The following is a 22741-nucleotide window of genomic DNA, read 5'->3' as shown; positions in this document are numbered from 1 at the left end:
TTTAGTCTGACAAGAGTCAAATGAGTATCACAGCTTTAGTTACGTATGATACACAGATTGTATTTACAAGAAAATTAAGTTAAATGAACTAAAATAATGAATACATGCAAAATTAAAGGGATAGTTCACCCAAAAATGAAAATTCTGTCATTAATTACTCATGTCTCATGTCATGCCCTCATGTCGTTCCAAACCTGTAAGACCTTCGTTCATCTTCAGAGCACCAATTAAGATATTTTTGATAAAATCCAGTAGCTCTCTAATCCCCCAGGCAGCAAGGGTCCTACAACATTCTAGGTCCAGAAAGGTACAAGGAACGTCGACAAAATAGTCCATGTGACTGTGGTTTAAGCATAATTTTATGAAGCTGCGAGAATACGTTTTGTGCACAAAAAAACGAAAATAACAACTATCCCTTTAATTTATTCCAAGACTACATACTATAATCTGAGGAACCCCTAATTAAAATGACTCATTTATTAATATTAAATAGTTTAATTTGTACTGAATGTATTTATTTATCAGTTACATATGTATCTAAACACATATGATCATCTGGACACACATATTATATTATATTGTTCGAAATGTATATGACTCACAGATCATTTCAAAGCATTAAAACTATCAATGCTTTATCTCTTGATATTACAAAGTTCTAATGAAGTGTTCCCAGACTAGCCATTTCTTTAGCATTGACATTACTAGACAGAATCTAAATATTTAGATCATGTCATGACACGATCATTCTTCCCTCATTGGTTTTGGAATGCAAGAGATGCTAATTTGAAATTAGTCGGATCAAACTGAAATGTTGATCTCTGCATGTCTCTGCATTTATTGAGAGTCTAATCTCTTTTTTGTATCTTAAGAACTTTTGTGTCACACTTCATGCATATCACCTTGTGTTTATGATCTCTTTGTGTTCTCAGTGTTGTATGTTATGTGGCATTTTTTACAGTTTTCGTTTCCTTCATCCCTCAGGTTCAGCCACTCTACACGCATGGCAGCAGCTCGCTCAGCCCCACCTGGGCGGCATCCTGGACGCACGACCGGGCGTCGTGACCAAGGGCTTTCGACCGCTAGAGCTGGACCTGGAGGAGGTGTACCAATTTACCGACCTGGAGGAAGATGAGCTAGGACAGCATTCCCAATCTGCCATCTCTACCTCTTTCATGGGCTCTCTGCCTTGTTCACCTTCTTTGCGACGACCTCGTGCCAACAATCCTGATAACCAAGAAGAGCACCTCAAAGAAAACGGAGGGACCCCTGGAGTGGGGCCAGACCGAATGGAGGCTGGAGAGGAGGAGGTCTCATCTGGTGAGGGACCCTCATAACCCCACTAACCCTCCGGACAGGCTTAGGGGGGAGGGAACATAAAGCCTCACTATAAAACAGACTGTGCCCTAGTGGAGTACCCATAAGCCCCAGTTGTATTGTGCCTGTGAGGGTCTAGGATGAGCTGGTTCTCTCCATGTTCAGCTGCAGGCACACTCCCATTGCACATCATCCACTCACCCTGAAGACAGATGCCATATTCTTTTGAGTATAGTCATTTTTTTAAAAACATTTTCTGTCATTCTGCCTGTCAGTCATCTCTCTGGCTCCTTGTGCTGCTGAAAAAAAAAAACTGAGAATTGAGCCTTTGGAAACTCTAAAATACATTAAGTATCAGATGGGAAATAATTTAAATATTAATAAATAATAAATACATTCATTTTTTATTTATTTAATTGCTAAATGTAATCTAATAGGCTATCTGAATTATTAAAAATATGCTTAATATATATTTATTCATTCATTTATATATATATATATATATATATATATATATATATATATATATATATATATATATATATATATTTATTTATTTATTTATTTATTTATTTATTTATTTATTTATTTATATATTACTTATTTTTACTTATTTTTATTAACAATAATAAATCAAAATAAGTGAAAACAAGTATGTGCTTCTAGACTCAATTCTCATTTTCAGCACTAGTTAATTTTCTAAAGATTCTTTTCAATCTCTCTTCTTACCTGCATTACCATAACACCGTATCAGGTAGTTTAATGCCTGAGGGAAAAACAACATTTATTTACTCACTCTCCCCACACACTTGTCCCCTGATAAGCCTGTATGTGAGATTTAGGCTGGAGTCTACCCTGAGGGCACAGAGTGTGATGTTTGATACTAAACTGTACAACACACATACACATCCCTGGACTCATTTAACACACATCATTACACATTCCCAAGAGGAGCCCCAGCATGTAACTAACATCCAGCTGAGCTGAGTGTGTTTAAAGGATAGTGTTACAGAGTTCTATTAAAAACATGGAGGTGTAAGCCACAGTCATGTGAGTGAACAGACTCTAACGTCACTGGAAAGAGGTCACATTGACACCACATGTACACAGACGCACTCCACATGCTTTCAGAGTCAGGCTTGTCAGCTACACAAACACCAAAAATCACAATTTCGAGTTTTAGACATAGTGCTCACATAACTTTCTGCGAATAACAGGTGGTTTGAGTACGTTTGTAAATAGCTACGATCATATGAAGTGTTTTGTTTTGTTTGTTTCTCTTTGTTTTTGTTTTTGTTTTTTTTGTTTTTTCATATTTTGTTTTGTAAATTTGCTTCTGTTTGGATTCTTGTTTTTATTTTGTGTTTTTTTGTTAGTTTTTTTTCTGTTTGGATTTTTGTTTTTATTTATTTATTATTTTATTTTTTTTGTTAGTTTGTTTCTGTTTGGTTTTGTGCTTTTGTTTATATTTTAGACACAATGTTCACATACTTCCTGCGAATATCAGATGGCTTAAAGATTTAGTTCACTTCTAGTACAAAAATTTACAGATAATTTACTCACCCCCTTGTCATCCAAGATGTTCATGTCTTTCTTTCTTCACTCGTAAAGAAATTGTGTTTTTTGAGGAAAACATTTCAGGATTTCTCTCCATATAGTAGACTTCTATGGTGTCTGCGAGTTTGAACTTCCAAAACAGTTTAAATCCAGCTTCAAAGGGCTCTAAATGAACCCAGCCGAGAAAGAATGGTCTTGTCTAGCAAAACAGTCTGTTATTTTCCATACCATGACTGTGTCGAACCGGAGTGCGCATTGCAGAGCTAGACAAGATGAGCGTTTGTGGTTAAAAAGTGAATAAATTGTACTATTTTTTTTTTTAAGAAAATAACTGATTGTTTTGCTAGATAAGACTCATCCTTGGCTGGGATCGTTTTTTGTTTCAATACACGTATTTGAACTGTGTTTTGGAAGTTCAAACTCATGGGCACCATAGAAGTCCACTATATGCAGAAAATTCCTGAAGTTTTTTCCTCAAAAAATATAATTTCTTTATGACTGAAGAAAGAAAGACATGAGGATCTTGGATGACAAGGGGGTGAGTACAGTAAATTATCTGCAAATTTTTGTTCTGGAAGCAGTGTTTTGTTTGTTTCTGTTCGTTTTTTTGCTTTTGTTTTTATTTTGTTTTGTTTTTATCTTGTGTTATGTTTGTTTGTTTCTGTTTGGTTTTTTGCTTTGTTTATATTTTGTTTTGTTTTTTGTCTTGTTAGCTTGTTTCTGTTAGTTTTTTTGCTTTTGTGTTTTGTTTTGTTTTGTTTTGTTTTTGTTTTGTTTTGTTTTGTTTGAACTATGCCTTTAATGACAGCTGACAACTTTCTACAAAGAATTATTGAACGAAAATACCAGCTCCTGCATATAATATGTTCTAGCATGTCTTTAATAATCAAATTCAGCATTTGATCTTCCCACTTTCCCACTGTTCTCTCCTGCTGTGTGAAGCTATTTAAAACTGCATCAGGATGAATCATACAATGACACATTTATGATTTGCATGTACATTTATAGATTGTAATTTTGCAGTCACATTTTTTAAGCCCAGTAATAAATTGCATTATGCCACATTTAATTGCATTAGGTCTTATCAGGTCCTGAAGCAGTTTTACAGTTCTTCTGTGCATTTATATTAGTGTGTTGTGTTGTGTACTGATGTTTGTCTCTCCTCTCCTGCTCTCCCCAGTGCATTTTCCTGGTAAATGTATGTCTCACACCAGCTCCACGTATACCTTCACCACCTGCAGGATACTGCACCCTACAGATGAACTCACCAGAGTCACACCCAGGTAAATACTCTATGGTCTTTTCATAATGCCATCCTAACAATTCGTTAGTCCGCATTATTCTAAAGGATTAGTTCACTTCCAGAATAAAAATCTCCTGAAAACCTACCCACCCCCATTTCATCCAATATATCTTTCTTTCTTCAGTTGGAAAGAAATACGTTTTTTGAAGAAAACTTTCAAGGATTTGTCTCCATATAGTGGACTTCAATGGTGGCCAATGGGTTGAAGTTCCAAATTGCAGTTTCAATGCAGCTTCAAAGGGCTCTACACGATCCCACCCGGGAAATAAGGGTCTTGTCTAGCAAAACAATCAGTTAAAAAAAAAAATGTGTGTGCTTAGTTCTTCGTCTTTGTACTTCGGTTTAAAAATGTAGGGTAGGACGAAAAACTGCATCTCATTTTTTCGTCCAACTTCAAAATCATCCAAGATCGAGAGTTTTACCTTTTGTTTTGGTAAAGGGAGTTTGACATTCACTTTGTAAACACCGGTTCGGTAGTTCGTCTATGTCACGTGTGCGTGATTACATAATGCGTGAAGTCTTGCTAGTGCAAGAGGAGCATTTGTGGTTAAAAAGTATATAATTTTAATTGAAAATGACAGATTGTTTTGCTAGATAAGACCCTATTCCTTGGCTGGAATCGTGTAAAACCTTTTAAAGTGGCAAACTGCAATTTGGACCTTCAAGTCGTTGGCCACCATTGAAGTTCATTTTCCTTCATTTTCTTTTCGACTGAAGAAAGAAAGACATAAACATCTTAGATGACCTAGGGGTGAATAAATTTTCAGTAAATTTTCGTTATGGAAGTGAACTAACCCATTAATAGAGCAGCAGTACTCGTATATCTACTCCTAAAAGATACTATAAACCCGTTAGAGGTTAATAAGGTATGCTACTGCCCTAAGCTTTGTACACTTAATAGTGTAAGTACAAATATGGTCAAGCTAAAATTGAGCAAAATCTGCTGGCTTGTAAATGAGGGCACATAAAAGGAACACCACAGGGAGACGCAACCTTTGAAACCATAAAGCAACAAATGGGATACCCTGTGGTTTACTGGACAGTCTTAAATCTGTATCATAAGGGTTCCAGACAAATAGATTTTCTCTGTAGCAACTTGTACAGCTGTGTGACTGGCTCTCTGCAGGTCATATGATGAGGACGATGAGACGGCTGTCTATCATGTTGTTCTGGTGGCGGGCTTAGAGCAGACTCACTGAACAGAGCCCCCTGGGGGTGAGGAGGAATAGCATGACCAGCTTAGTATTGATTAGAACTTGTGTAATGAGAGTGTGCTATTCTCTAACGAAACACAAACCACTCTAATGCCCTAACTGACTTGTAGGATGTTTCTTAATCTAACACCTTTCTGTGGGAGACTTTATGCATTATGACATAACCGATTTATGAGTAAATAACAAAAACGGTGTATGAATCTACGGTTATGTCTGTGTGTATTGTAAATTAATGATGTATGCATGAAGGAACAGAATGATAACAGAGCCATGATATGTCTAATCAAACAACTTAACAATATATAAACACAGCGAGATTTGATGTCAACAGGCTGTTAATCTATAATCAAAAGAATTTGCATCCAAAATAATAACATATAAATGCCATTGTATGGAAGCCTGTTTCTGCCACTGAATAAAAAACAAAAAAGGTAATTGCAACATTATTTCACAATTCTGACTTTTTTTTTAGAATTGCAAGTTTATATCTTTATAACACGCAATTCGCAAAAGTCAGAATTATGAGTTATAAATTCACAGTTCTGAGAACTAATCAATCTTTTTTTCCCCTCAAAATTGGACTCGCTTAAGTTTATGTCGCACAATTCTGAGGAAGAAGTCAGAACTGTGAGGAAAAAAGTCTGAATTGCAAGATATAATCTCACAGAATTGTGAGATACAAACTCGCAATTGCAAGAAATAAAGTCAGAATTGTGAGATATAAAGTCGCAATTTAAAAAAAAAAGTCAGAATTGTGAGGTTTCATCGCGCGATTTTAAGATTATATCACACAATTTTGAGAAAGAAAATCTTAATTGTGAGATAATGTCACAATAACCCTTTTTTATTTTTTATTCAGCGGCAAAAAGCGGGCTTCTATACCGTTGCATTGGATATTAGCTAAAAAAAAAAACATAATTTTAAAATAAAACAGTTGCGTTCCTGTAGGTCAAACAGTAAAGCAAGGTGTTAACCATGTCAAGGTCATGGGTTCGATTTCCAGGAAATGCATGAAATTAGGAAAAAATGTATACTTTTAATTTAATGAAAGTCAATTGTTTGTTTGTTTATACTGTAGTTATTAATCAAAATAAACCCCAAATCATGCTATGATTATCAAACTGCAAAAGCTGCAATTTAATTAAATATATGCTATGCATGTCTCTTATACAAGCATCTTATTATCCTAAGAGCAGCTCAAATCACAGTAAATGCTGTTATAAGTATTGTAATTTACAGGTATAATGTAAGTGTAATTATTATTAATAGTAGTAGTTGTGTCTTTTATATTTTTTAATAATAGCAATATTTTATTATACTCATTAAATTTCGCTCTACAAACAAGCACAGTAAAGCTTTAAAAAAAAAAAAAAAAAAAAAAGTATCACATTTTAAATTGCAATTTGCAGTTTCCATTAGAAAAATCACTGTTTGATTTTTTCCTGTATTGTCCAGCAACATATTGTGACTAATTCATATAGTATTTATTCAGTAAGTATTAATAGTATTAGTACTGTATAGAAATGAAAATCTAAATCTGCACAATCAAAAATAGATCTCTTCCAATCAAACTGCAAACACACTAACCACATTAGTGAACAAAATTTCCTGCATTTGGATTGACTTCATTGACTGGATTGACTTACAGCACTATTGTAATATTACATTTTGTTGAATTGTGTTCACAGTGTTATCAGTGCACGGTTTGACATGTGGCTTATATAACTAGAAAACTCAAACTAATAAAGCGTTACTTCCTCAGTCTCTTGTCAGGTCCATCACTGGCTTCCTGTGTGATGTCCAGCAGCAGTCTGCGCTCAACCCCTGTGTCCACCCCCTGCACGCCTCGTCGCCTCAGCCTGGCGGAGAGTTTCACCAACCTCCGTGACTCAACCAAGACCACCTGTACCTCTCTAGGACTAGTGCGCCTCCTACAGGAGAGAGGTATATCTGCTGCTGTCTATAACCCTCTCAGTTGGGACCGGGCAGATCGAGCCCCTCCACCAGACCCCTGTTCATCACACACTGCCACCCCCACACACACCGGCCCTGACACGCTCCCCTCCACCCCTCCAAACTCTCCTAGCAAGTCCAAACCCACTAGTCCAGTGCTCCCTGTAGACTACAGCCCCTCGGACCCTCCCTACGAAACCTTCCTGGCTTCGCGGCCAGCCAGGTCGATTCTGAAGGAAGTGCGGGAGGCAGACGAAAGGGCTCGGACAGATACGCAGTGTCAGACTGAAGTCAGTGTGCAGAACTTGAGACTGGTGGACAAGGTGAAGAAGTTTAGCCTGGCTCCCAGAACTTTAACCCCAGGGATTGGAAGGCCGGGACCGGCGTTCGGGGCCCACGCTGTTGTGACTTCCCCTATCGGGGGATTGCCAGTGCTGAACTCAGGGATGAGAAGAAATCGCAGTTACCCAGCTATGGTTGGGGCTAGTATGGCTATGAAGGGCCCGGGGCCTCCTAGTGAGGACCTGCTGTTGGCCCCTAGGCCACCCAGACAAACTAGCCTCAGTGAAAAGTGAATGTTGCCTCTCAATTGTCCCCTTTGCCTTTCATTTATTTAAATTTGCATTGATACAGTATATCATCCCTGCGACAACTTGAGTGCCTGTTATTAAGATGATATTTGTATAGATTATTTTGTTATAACACTTGCTATAACAACCTATTTTTGTCTATTCTCTGTCCATCTGACCAACATAGAGTACAATTCATTCAACGTTGTTGCATATCTTGGCATATTCCAAGCTTTTGTCATTGTGAGTAAAAAAAAAAAATTTGCACTTGCTAGCTGTGAGAAAATGTAGCATACGAACAGAGCAGAAAATGAATTGCCCCAAAACTTCTAATTTAAGCACTTTTTGAATTGAAAAACTACTCAAGGATAAGCAAGAAAATGTCTTTTTGTTGTTTTATTTGTAAATCTGGTCTTCCGATGTGACATTTCAAGATTGGTCCATTTTGTGATGCTAGCAAGAGCACTGATAGCACCTTATTGCTAATGGTAGCCCAGACATCGGTGAACAATGAAGTCATTTATTATTGATTTTTAGGTCAGAATTAACTTTTTAATGGCCTTGTAGTGCTTTAATTCAGCCCCTATAGTGTGCCATAAAAATGTATAACGTGCTTTTATAAGTTCAGATACATTCACAGAAGCCTTTTCCATCTAGTCCATCCAATTAACTAATTGCAGTGTAATGGTAATTGTCTAAAATGGCTTATTAATGCATAATACAATAGTAATTACATTGTAATAACAGAGTTCAATGATACAAGGGCGCTGTTGACGTGAATTGGTGATAATTTGCACATTAGCACAAACTCTCTGCGCTTTACATCCTCAAAAGTCGACTGACTGCAATGCTTCAGAGAGAAACCGAGACCACGGGGCTGTGAAGGTGCTGCAGGATGAATTGTAGCAGGTTTGAACTTGAAACACAACTGTCATCTTTTAATGTCCTTTTGTTGAGACCAACATTATTTAAAGTGTATGTGTGGCTGTACATGGCATGTGGAATTGCAGTATCGAAGACTTGATGGGAAAATTGCACAACTACAATTTCATTGGTCAAAAGGATGTCAGGTTCAGCTGAAAGAATTGTACATCTGCTGTGGTTTTGGAACCTACTGACTGATGTGTCGTTTGTAAAGCAAGTGACGTATGTATTGTAAGCTTTAAAGATTTCAAGGGTGCAATAGGAATTTATAGTGCCTGATTTTTTTTTTTTTTTTTGACAGACTGTATCATAATGGCTTCGCCTGCCACAGTATGCACTGACATAAATACTGTAACTATGTGTGATGTTGACTTCCTAATGCAGGATATATTATGTTTGATGTATTGTTGAGGAAGCACATTCGGTTGAAAGTGCATGAGTCATTCTAAAGAAAAAGTCTGTGTGTTTTCTTTTAGTTGAGGCAAATTTAATTTGTCAGGTGTAAATGTGTGTGTGTACTGTATGTGTGTGTGTGTGCGCCCATTTAATCAGCATGACCTTCGTTGAATGTGTTTCAGAACCACAGAGGTATCTGCCATGACTGAACATTGATTTCAATGGTGTGTTTATTTGGTAACACTTTATTTTAAGGATCAGGAATTCGACAGTAATTAATGACTAATAACTGCATTTGTAAGTGACTAGTTATGGACTTGTATGCCATTACAAGCTATTTATAAGGCCTTTATTGGCTGTTGTCTTATGTTGGTCTTATAGACCCTTTTATACTTGTTTCTGTCCTAACAGTGTATTAATTAGCTAAACATAAAACAAACTAATAGCTTGTATTGTGTGAATTACACACTTTATAAGTTCTCAATACACTATGTGAATGTGTAGCTTATAAGTATAAAATAAATATAGAATAAGCATTTCATCACAGACATTTCAATTAACAGAAAAACTCTTTTACACAAAAGCACAGTCTTTCTAGCAGTTGTTCCATACTAACAAATGATTTAAAAACTAAATATTCCCCATTCCCTGAATTTATTAATAGCTAACAAACAAATTTCTCACTAATACATTCAGTATTACTTCAGATTATGTTCCCTATTCTAGAGTAGAAAGCTAATTAGTACACTGTTAGGACAGAAATAAATATAAAGGGTCTATAAGACCAACATAAGACAACAGCCAATAAAGGCCTTATAAATAGCTTGTAATGGCATACAAGTCCATAACTAGTAATTTACAAATGCAGTTATTAGTCATTAATTACTGTCTAATTCCTGATCCTTAAAATAAAGTGTTACCGTTTATTTCATCAGATTACTGAAGGGACGTTTTACTTGTATATTGTAAATGGTAAATATGCAAAGGATTTAAACATGCTAACGTTTTGTATTTAAAAAGCAAAAAACCTAGGAGAAAAAAAATGGAAAAGTGATGACACTGGTGAAAAGCGGAGTTTTTGTTCATGAATTTTAGAAGCTCCCCTTTGCAGAGGATCAATAAACCAGTTGCGATAATTTTGTCTGTTGTCTTCTTTTGCACCGTTTATTAGGTGTTTGTTCAAGTACAGTTGAAGTCAAAGTTTGCATACACCTTACCAAAATAAGGTTTTTATTTAGTACTGACAAGGATTAGACATTATACATACAAGACTTTTACATATAGCCCACAAGAGAAAATTATAATTAAATTTATAAAAATGGCCCTGTTCAAATGTTTACATACCCTTGATTATTAATACTGTGTTGTTACCTGAATGATCCATTTTTAGTCCTGAACAGTTTTCTTCAGAAAAATCCGTCAGGTCCCACAAATTCTTTTTTTTTAAGCATTTTTGTGTATTTGAAACCTTTCCAGCAATGACTGTATGATTTTGAGATCCATCTTTTTACACTGAGGACAACTGAGGTTCAAATGCTCGCTGATGCTCCAGATGGAAAAACAACCCCATAAGGGTCGGGGGTGTAAACTTTTGAACAGAATGAAGATGTGTATTTTTTTTTTTCTTATTTTGCCTAAATATCATATATATTTTTTTAATTTAGTACTGCCCTTCAGAAGCTACAGAAAATACTTACATGTTTCTCAGAAGACAAAAATAAGTTACATTTACCCTGATCTTCAAATTAATCTTAATGCATTGTGTTTCCCTCTGGAGCTTTAATTGTATATGTCTATAAATATTCAAAGAGTTTTGAAACATGAGATGCACTGGCCTTGTTGAGCACTAGAGGGCATGCTTCACTAACACTGAACTTGCAGAGGAACTTTACGTTTGTGTTTGCAACAACAAATCAACTGAATTCTCATATATCTTAATTCACTAGCATATCTGATTCAGTTATAAATTCTGTTCCCTACAATCTAAATATCAGCCCAGCACCTCCAATGTCCAAGAGAAACCGCCAACAAGAGGGTCCATAATATGCCAGTTCACGTTTCTGAATTCGTCATTGTTTGATCTTGAGTTGACAGTAACCCTTCAGGGCCCTTATCTTGTAAATTTGCATGGAGTGAGTAGATGCTTGTGTCCAGACCACAGCTGACTGATCAACAGGCCACTTGGTGCTGAAGAGCACCAGCTATTTACTAACAATGTGATGATATTCAGATGACATTCTCTAGCTGAAGAGGGTTTCCATAGAAACACTTCACAAGTTATTGTGAACACAAATACAAAACACTTGGCTCCTGCAAGAAGATACTGAGTGGCTATATTTTCTCCTGAAACTTTATATACATTTTGGTTGTAATTTAGGCCTCTTAATGATTAACCTATACTAAATCTAACCACTTTTCAACTAAAAGTTTCTCCACCTTATTTTTCCTATAAGAGCGGATGCAGCCATTTGTAAATTTTATGGGTCTCATCAGCTATTTTTTTTAGCTGTACAAAACAGCTTAATTTGTTGCTTGATGTTGTAAATTGGAGTTTCTTGTATTATTTTAATGTATTATCTTAATTATGAACACACTGGTTTGTTTCTTCTCATTATTTCCCTATAGAGGCTATAGACAATCTGCTGAAGTTTAAACCAGGTCCTGGGGGCGAAAATGCCTCGTCGATAACAGAAGTCCGAAGAAAACGGCCAGACTGGTTTGAGCTGACAGAACGGCAACAATAATTGAAATACCCACTCATTACAACCAAGGTATGCAGAAGAGCATTTCTGAATGCACAACACATCAAACCCTGAAGCAGATGGGATACAGCAGCATTATACCACACCAGGTGTCACTCCTGGCAGCTAAGAGCAGGAAACCGAGGCTACAATTTGCACCTGCTCACCAAAATTGGACAATATACAGTATGTTTGGAAAAAAGGTTGCCTGGTGAGATGAGTCTCAATTTCTGCTTGCAACATATCCGAATGTAGGCTCAAATTTGGTGTAAACAATATGAAAGCATGGATCCATGCCTTGTATTACCGGTTTAGGCTGGTGGTGGTGGTAGTTGTGTAATGGTGTGGGGATATTTTCTTGGCACACTTTGGACCACTTTAGCACCAACTGAACATCATTTAAACACCACATCCTACCGGAGTATTGCTGCTGACCATCAATGTCCATTCCTTTATGACCACAGTCATCTTGTGATGGCTACTTCCAGCAGCATAACACGCCATGTCTGAGGAATCTCTGAGGAAAGTTTCAAGCACCTTGTTGAATCGATGCTGCGCAGAAATAAAGCAGTTCTTCAGACTTTGGTTCTGTTTATGTTGGATTTGTTTACTTTTCTTTAATAAACTTTTCTTCAGTAAAGCATAGATCATTGTCCTTGTCTGTTTTGTGCCAGCTACATTACACAAGGTCATTAAGAGGAGTAGTTTAAAAGGTTAATACAGGGGATGGCAACTCATGTACAGCGCTTTTCCATACACAGATGAAACTTTTCCAAACACAGATGAGTGGACCGGTGATGCACAAACAGCAGCCCAATGAAAATGAATTGGGAATTTGTGATTGCCTCATACTGGTTGCGTTTTACACTGTATACGACAACCGTGAGGTTCGAGGAGTACGGTCCACTTCGCTTTTATATACATGCAAACTTACCTATACAATTCCCCTCAAGGGAATTCCCACCTGCATTTTGAAGTGTGTCCTACTTTATCAAGTGGATGAGGAAAGGTTATGAAAATACCCTCAACTCATCGATTTTGTTCAAGAGAGTGAGTCGACTCATATGTTTATTTCAGGCAGCTCCATAAAGTATACCACAATGAAACATGTTTGTGATGTCACAGCATCTTAACTTACCCCTACCCCACACAGCTCTGTGTTAGATACGGTATGACTTATTTCAAAAATTTAACCACTTAATACTGGTAGTTACCTTAAGATAACCATACGTTTTTACACAGGCATAGTTAAAGGGATAGTTTACCCAAAAATGAAAATCACCCTATGATTTACTCACCCTCAAGCCATCCTAGGTGTATATGACTTTCTGCTTTTAGATGAAAACAATCAGAGTTATATTAAAAAAAATGTCCAGGCTCTTCCAAGCTTTATAATAGCAGTAAATGGTGGTTGAGATTTTAAAGCAAAAAAAATGCATCTATCCATCATAAAAAGTACTCCACACTGCTCCGGGGGGTTAATAAAGAACTAAAGTGTTTGTGTAGGGGAAAATATCCGTATTTAAAACTTTATAAACCATAATCTCTAGCTTCCACTAACTGTCGTACTTGTGTTCACAAGAGAGTTGTCTTCAAGTGCAAAATATAGGATGTAGAGTTTCTTTGTAATAAGTACTTTGCTGTTTTAAATATAACTGCAAGCATTAACAATGGGGCCAAGCACACCATTGGCAAAATGAGGAGCTAAGCATGGCATGGAGCACCAGACCACCTGCAACAATGAGTAATTAAAGAAAGTTTAGGATGATTATTATTGAAATGGCTGAAAAATCATAAATCCAACCTCTGGTAATATAATTTAATGGCTTATCACTTTTGACCAATAGGTGGCACAGTTATCAAATCGATGTGGTGTGTTCTGTGTGTGGTAACAATGGCATACTCAAAGTTTGGTGTCAATATGTCAAAGCTTTGCAGAGATAAAGCCTCAGACATTATCTGGCATTATGCCTTATATTTGTTGAGGCGCTATACAAAAATGGTTTCATCTATCAACATGAAATCTATAACTTTTTGTCAGCACAGTCTGAGGATGATCTGATGTGATTTTGGTAAAAATCGGACGAACGGTCTAGGACGAGTTCGAAAAAGCATGTTTTTTTTAACATAAATAAAAATGACGGACAGGAAGTTCGGCCCACAATGACATAATTGGTATCTATGTTGTTGACATGATCCAAGAAATATATTTTAAGACCAGTTTCATTATAATTGGCTAATGCAATCAAATTTTATTAGCATTTTTGGAAATTTCATAAATAATTGTTAATAAGTGAGTTACTACTCTTGACGCTGTTACCAAAATGATGTGGCATGGTCAGTGTGAGGTGACAATGGCACATACAAAATTTGGTGTTAATATGTCTAAGCTTCGCAGAGATACAGCCTCAGATGCAGTTTGGCATCTTTCCAGTAAATTAATTAACTGTTTCGTATATTGACACGAAATCCATAACTTTTTGCCATAAAATTTAATACCTAAAATTAAAATAAATTTTGTCAGTCAAATTTAATGAAAATCGGATTAATGGTCTAGAAGGAGTTCGACAAAGTAGGTTTTCAACATAAATCAAAATGGCGGTTCATCCAATTATGGCATAATTGGTATCGATGTTCTTGCATTATTCAAAGAATCTGTCAACATCAGTGCCATTACAATAGGCTAATTTAAACAAATTTTTAAAATATTTTTTAAAATTTCATTATAACTTTCGGCCAAAATGGCTGACATGGCATGGTACACCAAATCCAAAGAGACTATTGAGAAGTTATAAGCAAAAATAGCCATTTTCATATCTCCTGACCACTAGGTGGCACTGTGCCGAAGCACTGCAGGTAGCCTCAGGTCATGCTTGTTATTAACACACACCAAGTTTGGTCTCAATAGTGGTACTAGAGAGTTTAAGTTAGAGACTCCAAATTTGCTATGGTTAATGTTCTCTATCTGTGTACCAAATTTCACAACTTTCCCGCAAGCAGTTCTATAGGCTTCCATAGACTCAAGAGCAGATGAAATGAAAGAAGAAGAAGAAAAAGAACGCCAACGGATACAATACAATGATTAGACTAAGCCAGGATTAGGCCATAGATCAATTAGCACATTTAAGTAATTTTTATAAACATGCTTTAGAATAAAACAGTACTGATGTATTGAGACAAAAAAAGCATTGATATATTTTAAGATCAATCAGTGCAAGTTTCTTTCAGTTGAAACATCTCAGACTTTAATTTGAATTACATGTGATTAAATACTGTATATTTGACGTTGAATGCCCATACTTTAGATAATATTCGTAACAACATGTACATGAAGGAAATAATATGATCATATATGAGCCATTAATGGAAAACACTTAACAATATGGTGTATATGTTCTCATTAGCTCATACAATATGAATCCACAACAAACTATTGTGTTTGTATCCACAACATTTAAAGCACACAGGTTCTGAGCAGGCATTATATTATACTTAGAAAAGTATTATATAATTTGCAGGTGAACGTGATTTCACAAAGTACAACATGTTCCTGATCTACATCTTTGTTGATCCTGGAACAACTTTCCAATGATCCAATCAGAATTGAGGGATACCTTTTTTAGTTAATGTCAGTTTTAGGTTTATGATCAGGGTTAGGTGCTTCTACACCCTTGTTAATCAGCTAGCATTTCCCTCTAATTATAGGAATACATTAAGGGCAGGGTTAGGTTCAGGGGTAAGGATTGGGTTAAGTCTATATTTTTGGACAGTAATGTTGATCCAGGATCCAGAAACATGTCTTACTTGGCAAAATCATGGTGACCAAAGTTGCAACATGTTGGCAATCTACAATTCATATTTATTGACACAACATTTCTTAACACAAGAAGTCCTAAAGCAGTGTATTTTGTAATAGTTATAAGTAAAGATGCATGAACAATCGTGGCATTTTTTTTTAGAATGTTCATAGAGATGATCATGTCAGGGAAGCACACCTTGGTATAACAGTGGTGGAAAATAAAGCAATAAAAATTCATAACAATAAATTTATAACAGCAAAGGGGCGTTGTTAGGCACAACATGTAAACAAAGGTGTATGCTTGTAAATCAGGGACCGGAGCTATCCATTTTATAATTCGAATTAATGTATAAAATGGATAGTTTGAGTCCTTGATTCTGATTGGTTGAGCTGTGTTGAAAGCTGAACTCTACTCCACAAACATACACCTTTGTTTACATCTGTGCTGCTCAGCAACCACTTTGTTGCAACCACAAATGTTTTTGAGAAGCTACATTGTTTGGTGAAAGAATAATGTTTTTATTAATATCAATACACTTTATTAGCTCTGTTTTATTTTCTGAAACCTTACTATGTATGTGGAATAACCGTTTTATAAAAGCAATAAGCCTCAAAAAGCCATGGTTTACAGTGAAAATAAAACAGAGCAAATCAAGTGTAATGATATTAATAAAAACATTATTCTTCCACCAAACAATGTAGTTCCTCAAAAACATTTGTGCTTGCAACAAAGTGGTTGCTAAGCAGCACAGACGTAAACAAAGGTGTATGTTTGTAAAGTAATTTACAACAGCTTAGAACGCGGCTCAACCAATCAGAGGAATTGATCGAGAGCTAATAGACTGTGTTTAGAAAGATTGGAAAATCGAATACGCTTATGGTAATTACTTTACCCAGTTGCAAAGCAAAAAATTTGCAAAATATTTGCCCAACTGTTCCATTCGCAAATGGATAAAATTGCAATGGATGTTGAAAGGTTTCTCTGTTTCAGCTGTTTTGATATATTTTGATCTAATGAAAATGCATTGTGTAATTTTTAAATGTGGCGATTTAGTATTAAATTGTCCACATAATTTTTAGGCCACTGTGTCATGTAGATTTAGTTAATCTTAATATTCAGAATACTGGCTGGACCCCAATAATCTTCAATAACTGGTTACACAGACTTCAACTTATTAAAGTAACTGATTTAGGCAGTATATTATTTAACTGTTTCTAAGACTCCTTGTTTTATCATTTTTATCAAGAGCCGACTCTAAGACAAGTGCAGATGAGAAGGCTGAGTTTGGAAAACAGCTCCAAACATGGTTTTCAGACTTTTTTTCAGACTCCTGAAATTAAAGGTAAAAACTTTCTGTTTTATTGGTATTATATATTTATATTTTTTTTCACAAGTAGCCGACTCTAAATCCACTGAGGAAGAGAAGGATCAGGACAAAGCTGCAGATCTGGTTTCCTGACTTCCAAGGTAAGAACTTTAGCCAAGTCTGCAACCACAATAGATACTGAAGGAAACTGATTTTTTCCCCCAGATATTCAGAAAAATTATTTGTAACACTTTATTTTAAGGTGTTCTTAATACAGAGTAATTTTATGTACTTAGTAGTAGCCATTGTACTTACATGAAACAAAATGTACAGCCTGTACTTACAATTTGTACTACATCTATACAATTACAAATTGTAATTACAGGCTATTCCATAACTTAGTTACTGTCACAAGGAAGGTCAGAGACGTACGGATCCATTTGCAGCATTTATTTGATACAATTACAAAACAAACACAAAGGGGCAGGCAGAAATCGTGGTCAAAACAGGCAGAAAGGTCGGGGCTGGCAGCGAGAATCAAAACACGGGAAGGAGTCCAGGAATCAAAAACACAGGAAATCAAACACGGGAATAGACGCTCGGAAATAATGACCAGAAGGAACAATAATGCTGCGTCCCAATTCGCCTACTTATACTATGCCCTAAAAGTATGTACTCTTTTTGTAAAGAAAAAGTACTTTTGAGTATGTAGCAGAATAGTAGGCAGGCAGTCTTTGGGACATACTACTTCGTCATAACTCCTTATTTAAAGGTCCACTGAAGTGCCTTGAAACACGCAGCGTTATTCTATGAGGTGACGTACTTTTAACTGAAACAAAAACATATCGCCCAGCCCCGCCCACTAATTTTGAATAGCCAATAGCGTTCCATTTATATCTGCTCGGGGAAGAGCCGTTGAGCTCGGTAAAGCCGCATTTGTATGCTTATGACAGCCACAGACTAATAAATTACCCCACAAATTCAATATGAAACTTGCTAAAATGAAATAGTGATCATTATCATGCTGAGGCTGTGTAGTTTAACACATGCCGACCGCACATATGAGCGCTTATGATCTGCTCCGCGTCTCTGTGTAGGGGGCGGGACACTACGGACTCTAGAGAGCATTTGATTGGACAGAACGTTTGATGAGAAACTGAAGTGCACGGTGATATCATCCAAATCCTTGATTCATATTGGCGGAAGTGACGAGACTGTAAGTTTTGAATGCCCATATCTTGTAAACGCAAATTTCGTCTTTGTTTTGCAGCACACTAGCTTATAGATCACCTTAAGGCTAATATATTCATACTAAAAGCCAAAAAACTTTAATTTTGATTTCAGGGGGACTTTAAGGGACGCTCTGTTGCTTAGTTACCTGAATCCTGTCACTGTTTAAACTGCCCTGTCAATCATCACAGTTAACATAATCTACATTGCGTTTTAATTTGATTTCCTACCGTATTAGAGAGAAATGAAGAGGCACGTTATTCCACGAGTCTTTCATGCCGAGGACCCTGCTCTTGTGTTTGCATAATGCCTTTAAACGTTAATGACCAAACCTATCATTATAAAAGTTCATAATGTTGCTGCTCATGAAATATAACGCGGATAACATTAATAAAATATTTTTTATCAGGTTACAGACTGATTATTTATCACTCTCAAACCCATTTCTCTACCTGTCCGTTAGTCGTGCATATCCTCCATGTTTGTAGTTTTTTAAAACTTTTTATGCGTGTTTGTAGTTCTAATCGAATCCTCGTTCACCGCGCAATGTGTTGTGGGCAATATTAGCCGTTAGAGTGTGCATTGATCCGCACTTCGAATTCCGAAGTTAAGTAGTAGACCATCCGGGAATCTTTGGAATACTTTTTTGAACATACTATGATTTGGGACATACTAATTCTATTTTCGAATACTATTTAGGACGGATAGTATGCGAATTGGGACGCAGGGTAAGACTTCGCAGAGTGGCTGTGTGTGTGTGAAGCTTAAATGCAGTCAGTGTGATGAGGTGCAGCTGTGAGCAGTAATCGGTAAAGTGAGAGCAGGTGAATGCAGTGATTAGTGCAGTGGCTTGTGGGGAATGAAGTCCATGATGTGTGGTGCAAGAGTTCATGATGACAGGATAGACCAGATACGTGACAGTTACATGGTAAGTACATTTTGAAATAAAGTGTTATCAAATTTTCTAAATGACTTTTTTATTGTTTCAAATCATCTGAGGAAGAGAAGGAGGAGTTTGAGAAAAAGCTCAAGAGCTGGTTTCCAGAAATTAAAGGTAAGAATTTCAGCCAGGGCCACAACTAACTATATACTGTTTTCTTTAAATCTATGTAGTTACATCCCCAACATGTTAGACAGTAGATTATTGTCTCTTAATGATTTTTTTTTTGTGTGTGTGTGTGTGTGTGTGTGTGTGTGTGTGTGTGTGTCTCACAAGTGTCTGAAACCCACTGAAGAAGAGAAGGCTGACTTCAAGTGAAAGCTCTAGGTCTGGTTTCCTGAGCTCCAAGGTAAGAACTTCAGCCAAGGTTGCAGTAGCCAATTCTTAACTGATTGAAGAAGAGAACGTAGAGTTCAAGGCAAAGCTCCAGACCTGTTTTCCTGACACTGAAGAAAGAACTCCACCCAAGTCTGCAATCAAAATAGATGCTGAGAGGGACAGCCATTGGTAATTGTCTAAATTATTTTTTTATTGTTTCACCAGTAGCCGACTCTAAATCGACGTGGTTTTTCCCCAGATATTCAGAGTAATGGTTAATATTCAGAAAGATGGTTGATAATTGTACAAAAATATACTTTGTCTTTTTTTATTAGTAGTTGACTATAAACCCTCTGAAGAAGAGAAGACTGTGTTCAGCAGGAAACTCCAGACCTGGTTTCCTGACACAGGTAACAATCAGGACAGCAACCACACTCTTAAACACATGGTTTCATCCACAACAAGTTAGACAGTAGATTATTGTCATTATTTGTCACTTAATTAAGATGTCCTTTTCCATTATTTCACCAGTAGCCATCTCTAAACCTACTGAAGAAGAGAAAGCTGAGTTCAGGACAAAGCCCCAGGTCTGGTTTCCTGAGCTCCAAGGTAAGACCTTCAGCCAAGGCTGCCACCATTATAGACATAGTGATCACATCAAGAACAAGTTATACAGTAGATTTTTGTCCACCAATTGTCTCCTTAATTATTTGATCTTATTTTAATTTCATAAGTATGCAACTCTAAACCAGCTAAAGAAGAAAAGGCTCACTTCAAGAGGAAGCTTCATCTTCATTCACTATTCCCTACATTAGTCCACTTGAAGGAGTGAATGAAAATGAGTGAGTGAATTCAAACACCAGAAGAATTGCCGCTTTTGCACTTTTGCACAGTTTGTGTTTGCTGTTTAATAATCATTTGAAAACTGGCAAACTGGCAGCTCCGGTAGTAAGATTAAAGGATCTATCTTGAACTGTCATGGAAATTAAGTATAAACCCTAGTTAAACAATTTAAAGGGGTCCTATTATGCTTTTTCTTTTTTTGAATTTTAGCCAGTGTGTGGCGTATGCTTGTGCATAAAAAAACATCTACAAAGTTACAAATCTCAAAGTCCACTCCAATGGGAGATATTAAGTTTTTTTTTAAAAATCCCTTTTCAAGAACTACAGCGAACGGACTACAGTGTTTTATTTCCGGATGCTATGATGTCACAACACGGTCCATTAGAATATCATTCAAATAAATCCCGCCTACGGAAATTCGAATCATTGGCGGGTGGGGAGGACCAAGGTGGGGGAACTTTAGTGATGTAGCATTGACAGCCGTTTCCGGGATGCTTCAGCGAGCCGCAAGGCGGTTTGTATAAATGCGAGCATTGACTAAAGTGTCCAGAAACTGCTTCGTTAGCAGCGGCATTGATGTGTGCGGTATAGAGGGTTGAAACACATGCGGATACACAAGCATTGACTGATTCAATGCTAATGTAAACACAAGCATTGACTAGAGTGACGATCATCAGTAGCTGCGCCGTATACATGTGCATTGTGTGGTAAGAGATTTATTCATCATACAGTGTAGATAGCTTCACTAACCTTATGCTGGAGCTGGTTTTGGGCATGTAAATAATTAAATAAATTAGCACAGTAATGATAATATTATGTATCAGTGATCTCGCAGGCTGACCATAGGACCAACACTACTGTAGCGTATTATTTACTTACCCTCCATGCATCCTAGGTGTATATGATTTCCTTCTTTCAGACTAATGCAATCGGAGTTATTTTAAAAAATAATTCTGGCACTCCCAAGCTTTAGAACGACATAGACTGAACGGCATAGACAAATGTTTCTCTCCAACAGTCCAAAACAAGCCGATCTATAAAAAAAAGTGCCTCACATGGCTCCGGAGGGGTCAGTAAAAGCCTCCTTTAGCGATCCGATGTGTTTTTGTAAGAAAAATATCCATATTTAAAATACAGTCCCTGAATATCTGCCTTCCTGCAAAGTTCAGCTCCAACCCAATCAAGAACACCTAAAACAGCTAATTAAGATATTCAGGAACTCTTGATAATTACAGACAGTTGTGTTGGAGCAGGGCTGGAAACAGGATTGGGTACACCTGCACTAGACTGTCTAATTCTAGCATTCAATGCTGTGGAGGCTTCAAGCTTAAAATAGTGTTTGCTGAAACAAATTAATATGCCATTCAATTAATATTGTATAAGTAATTGTATAAGTCTCAAAAGAGTTGTGACTATGTTGTTGTACAATGGACTAGACATAGTAGATACAGTAGCAATGTGTCATTGTCTTTATGCCATTCTGCACTGTAGAACTTGTTTTATTGACCAATAAATGTGAACTTGTCTTGCCTGTTCAAAAAGGCAGAACCAAACTTAGTATCAGTCAGTGAAAAACACTTCAAACATGCATTAGTCTACGTGTGAAGAAGTGGGGGGAATAAGGGAATTGGCTAGTTGGCTCAGACAATGTATCTACATTGCCAGAACACATTTAATTGCCCTGGTTGCAAACCTTTTCATGTTTGGCACTGTGTGTGTAAGCGTGCATTTATTGGTTCACTTTATATTGTCTAACTGAATGAAATCTCTTTCACTAAGGCACACCTGTGGCATAATGGCTCTTTTTGTTTGGTGTAGCCCTTCATTCGCTCGCACTCATCAGCCTACGATTCATCCATTATGTGCTAACTCAAGTGTTTGCGCAATAAACCACAGAGCGTCGTCTCCCTGTCTAACCGTCTGCACGTGTTTCTCTCTCTGTCTCTCACCCTGTCCTCCGGTACAGCAAAAACGGTATTATTGCCTGGACTCTAATCTGTCCCTCAGGCAATGGGAAGAGAATTGAATTTGAAGGCTGCTTGTGGCGCTAGTGCTGTAATGCTAGCCATTCCACTTCGGGGGGCAAATAAGAGAAAGCTTTCATAATAAGATCGTTAACTGTAATCTGTTAGCTTGCTCCCTCAACGCCACACAAATGGCTTCACTGAGCTTTGGTGGATTCGGCTAAGATAAATCAAAGCCTGCTGATTTAGTTTTTCTTAACATACCAATTTTGTTGGTGGTCCAAAATGCACATCATACTAGTCAAACTTTGATATTTCTGTGCAATTCAAGTACACAATGAGATATGACAGCCATGAGACTTCGGA

The 22741-nt window shown here is 36.9% G+C and overlaps 1 protein-coding gene across 1 annotated transcript in view; it reads left to right on the top strand.

The window, feature by feature from the left end:
* Window positions 1-10369, top strand: part of trak1a (trafficking protein, kinesin binding 1a) — a 47337-nt gene extending 36968 nt beyond the window's left edge. The window contains exons 9-11 of the mRNA XM_073847840.1: window positions 846-1320; window positions 4055-4157; window positions 7154-10369. Coding sequence (XP_073703941.1) covers window positions 846-1320; window positions 4055-4157; window positions 7154-7919 — 1344 coding nt within the window. The 3' untranslated portion in view covers window positions 7920-10369. The remainder of the gene's footprint in view (window positions 1-845; window positions 1321-4054; window positions 4158-7153) is intronic.
* The last annotated feature ends 12372 nt before the right edge of the window (window positions 10370-22741 follow it).

Source organism: Garra rufa, chromosome 9 (genome assembly GCF_049309525.1).
Source record: "Garra rufa chromosome 9, GarRuf1.0, whole genome shotgun sequence".
NCBI classification, from domain to species: Eukaryota; Metazoa; Chordata; class Actinopteri; order Cypriniformes; family Cyprinidae; genus Garra; species Garra rufa.
Note: the sequence above shows the minus strand (reverse complement) of the source record. Positions and strands in the feature narration are given on the sequence as shown.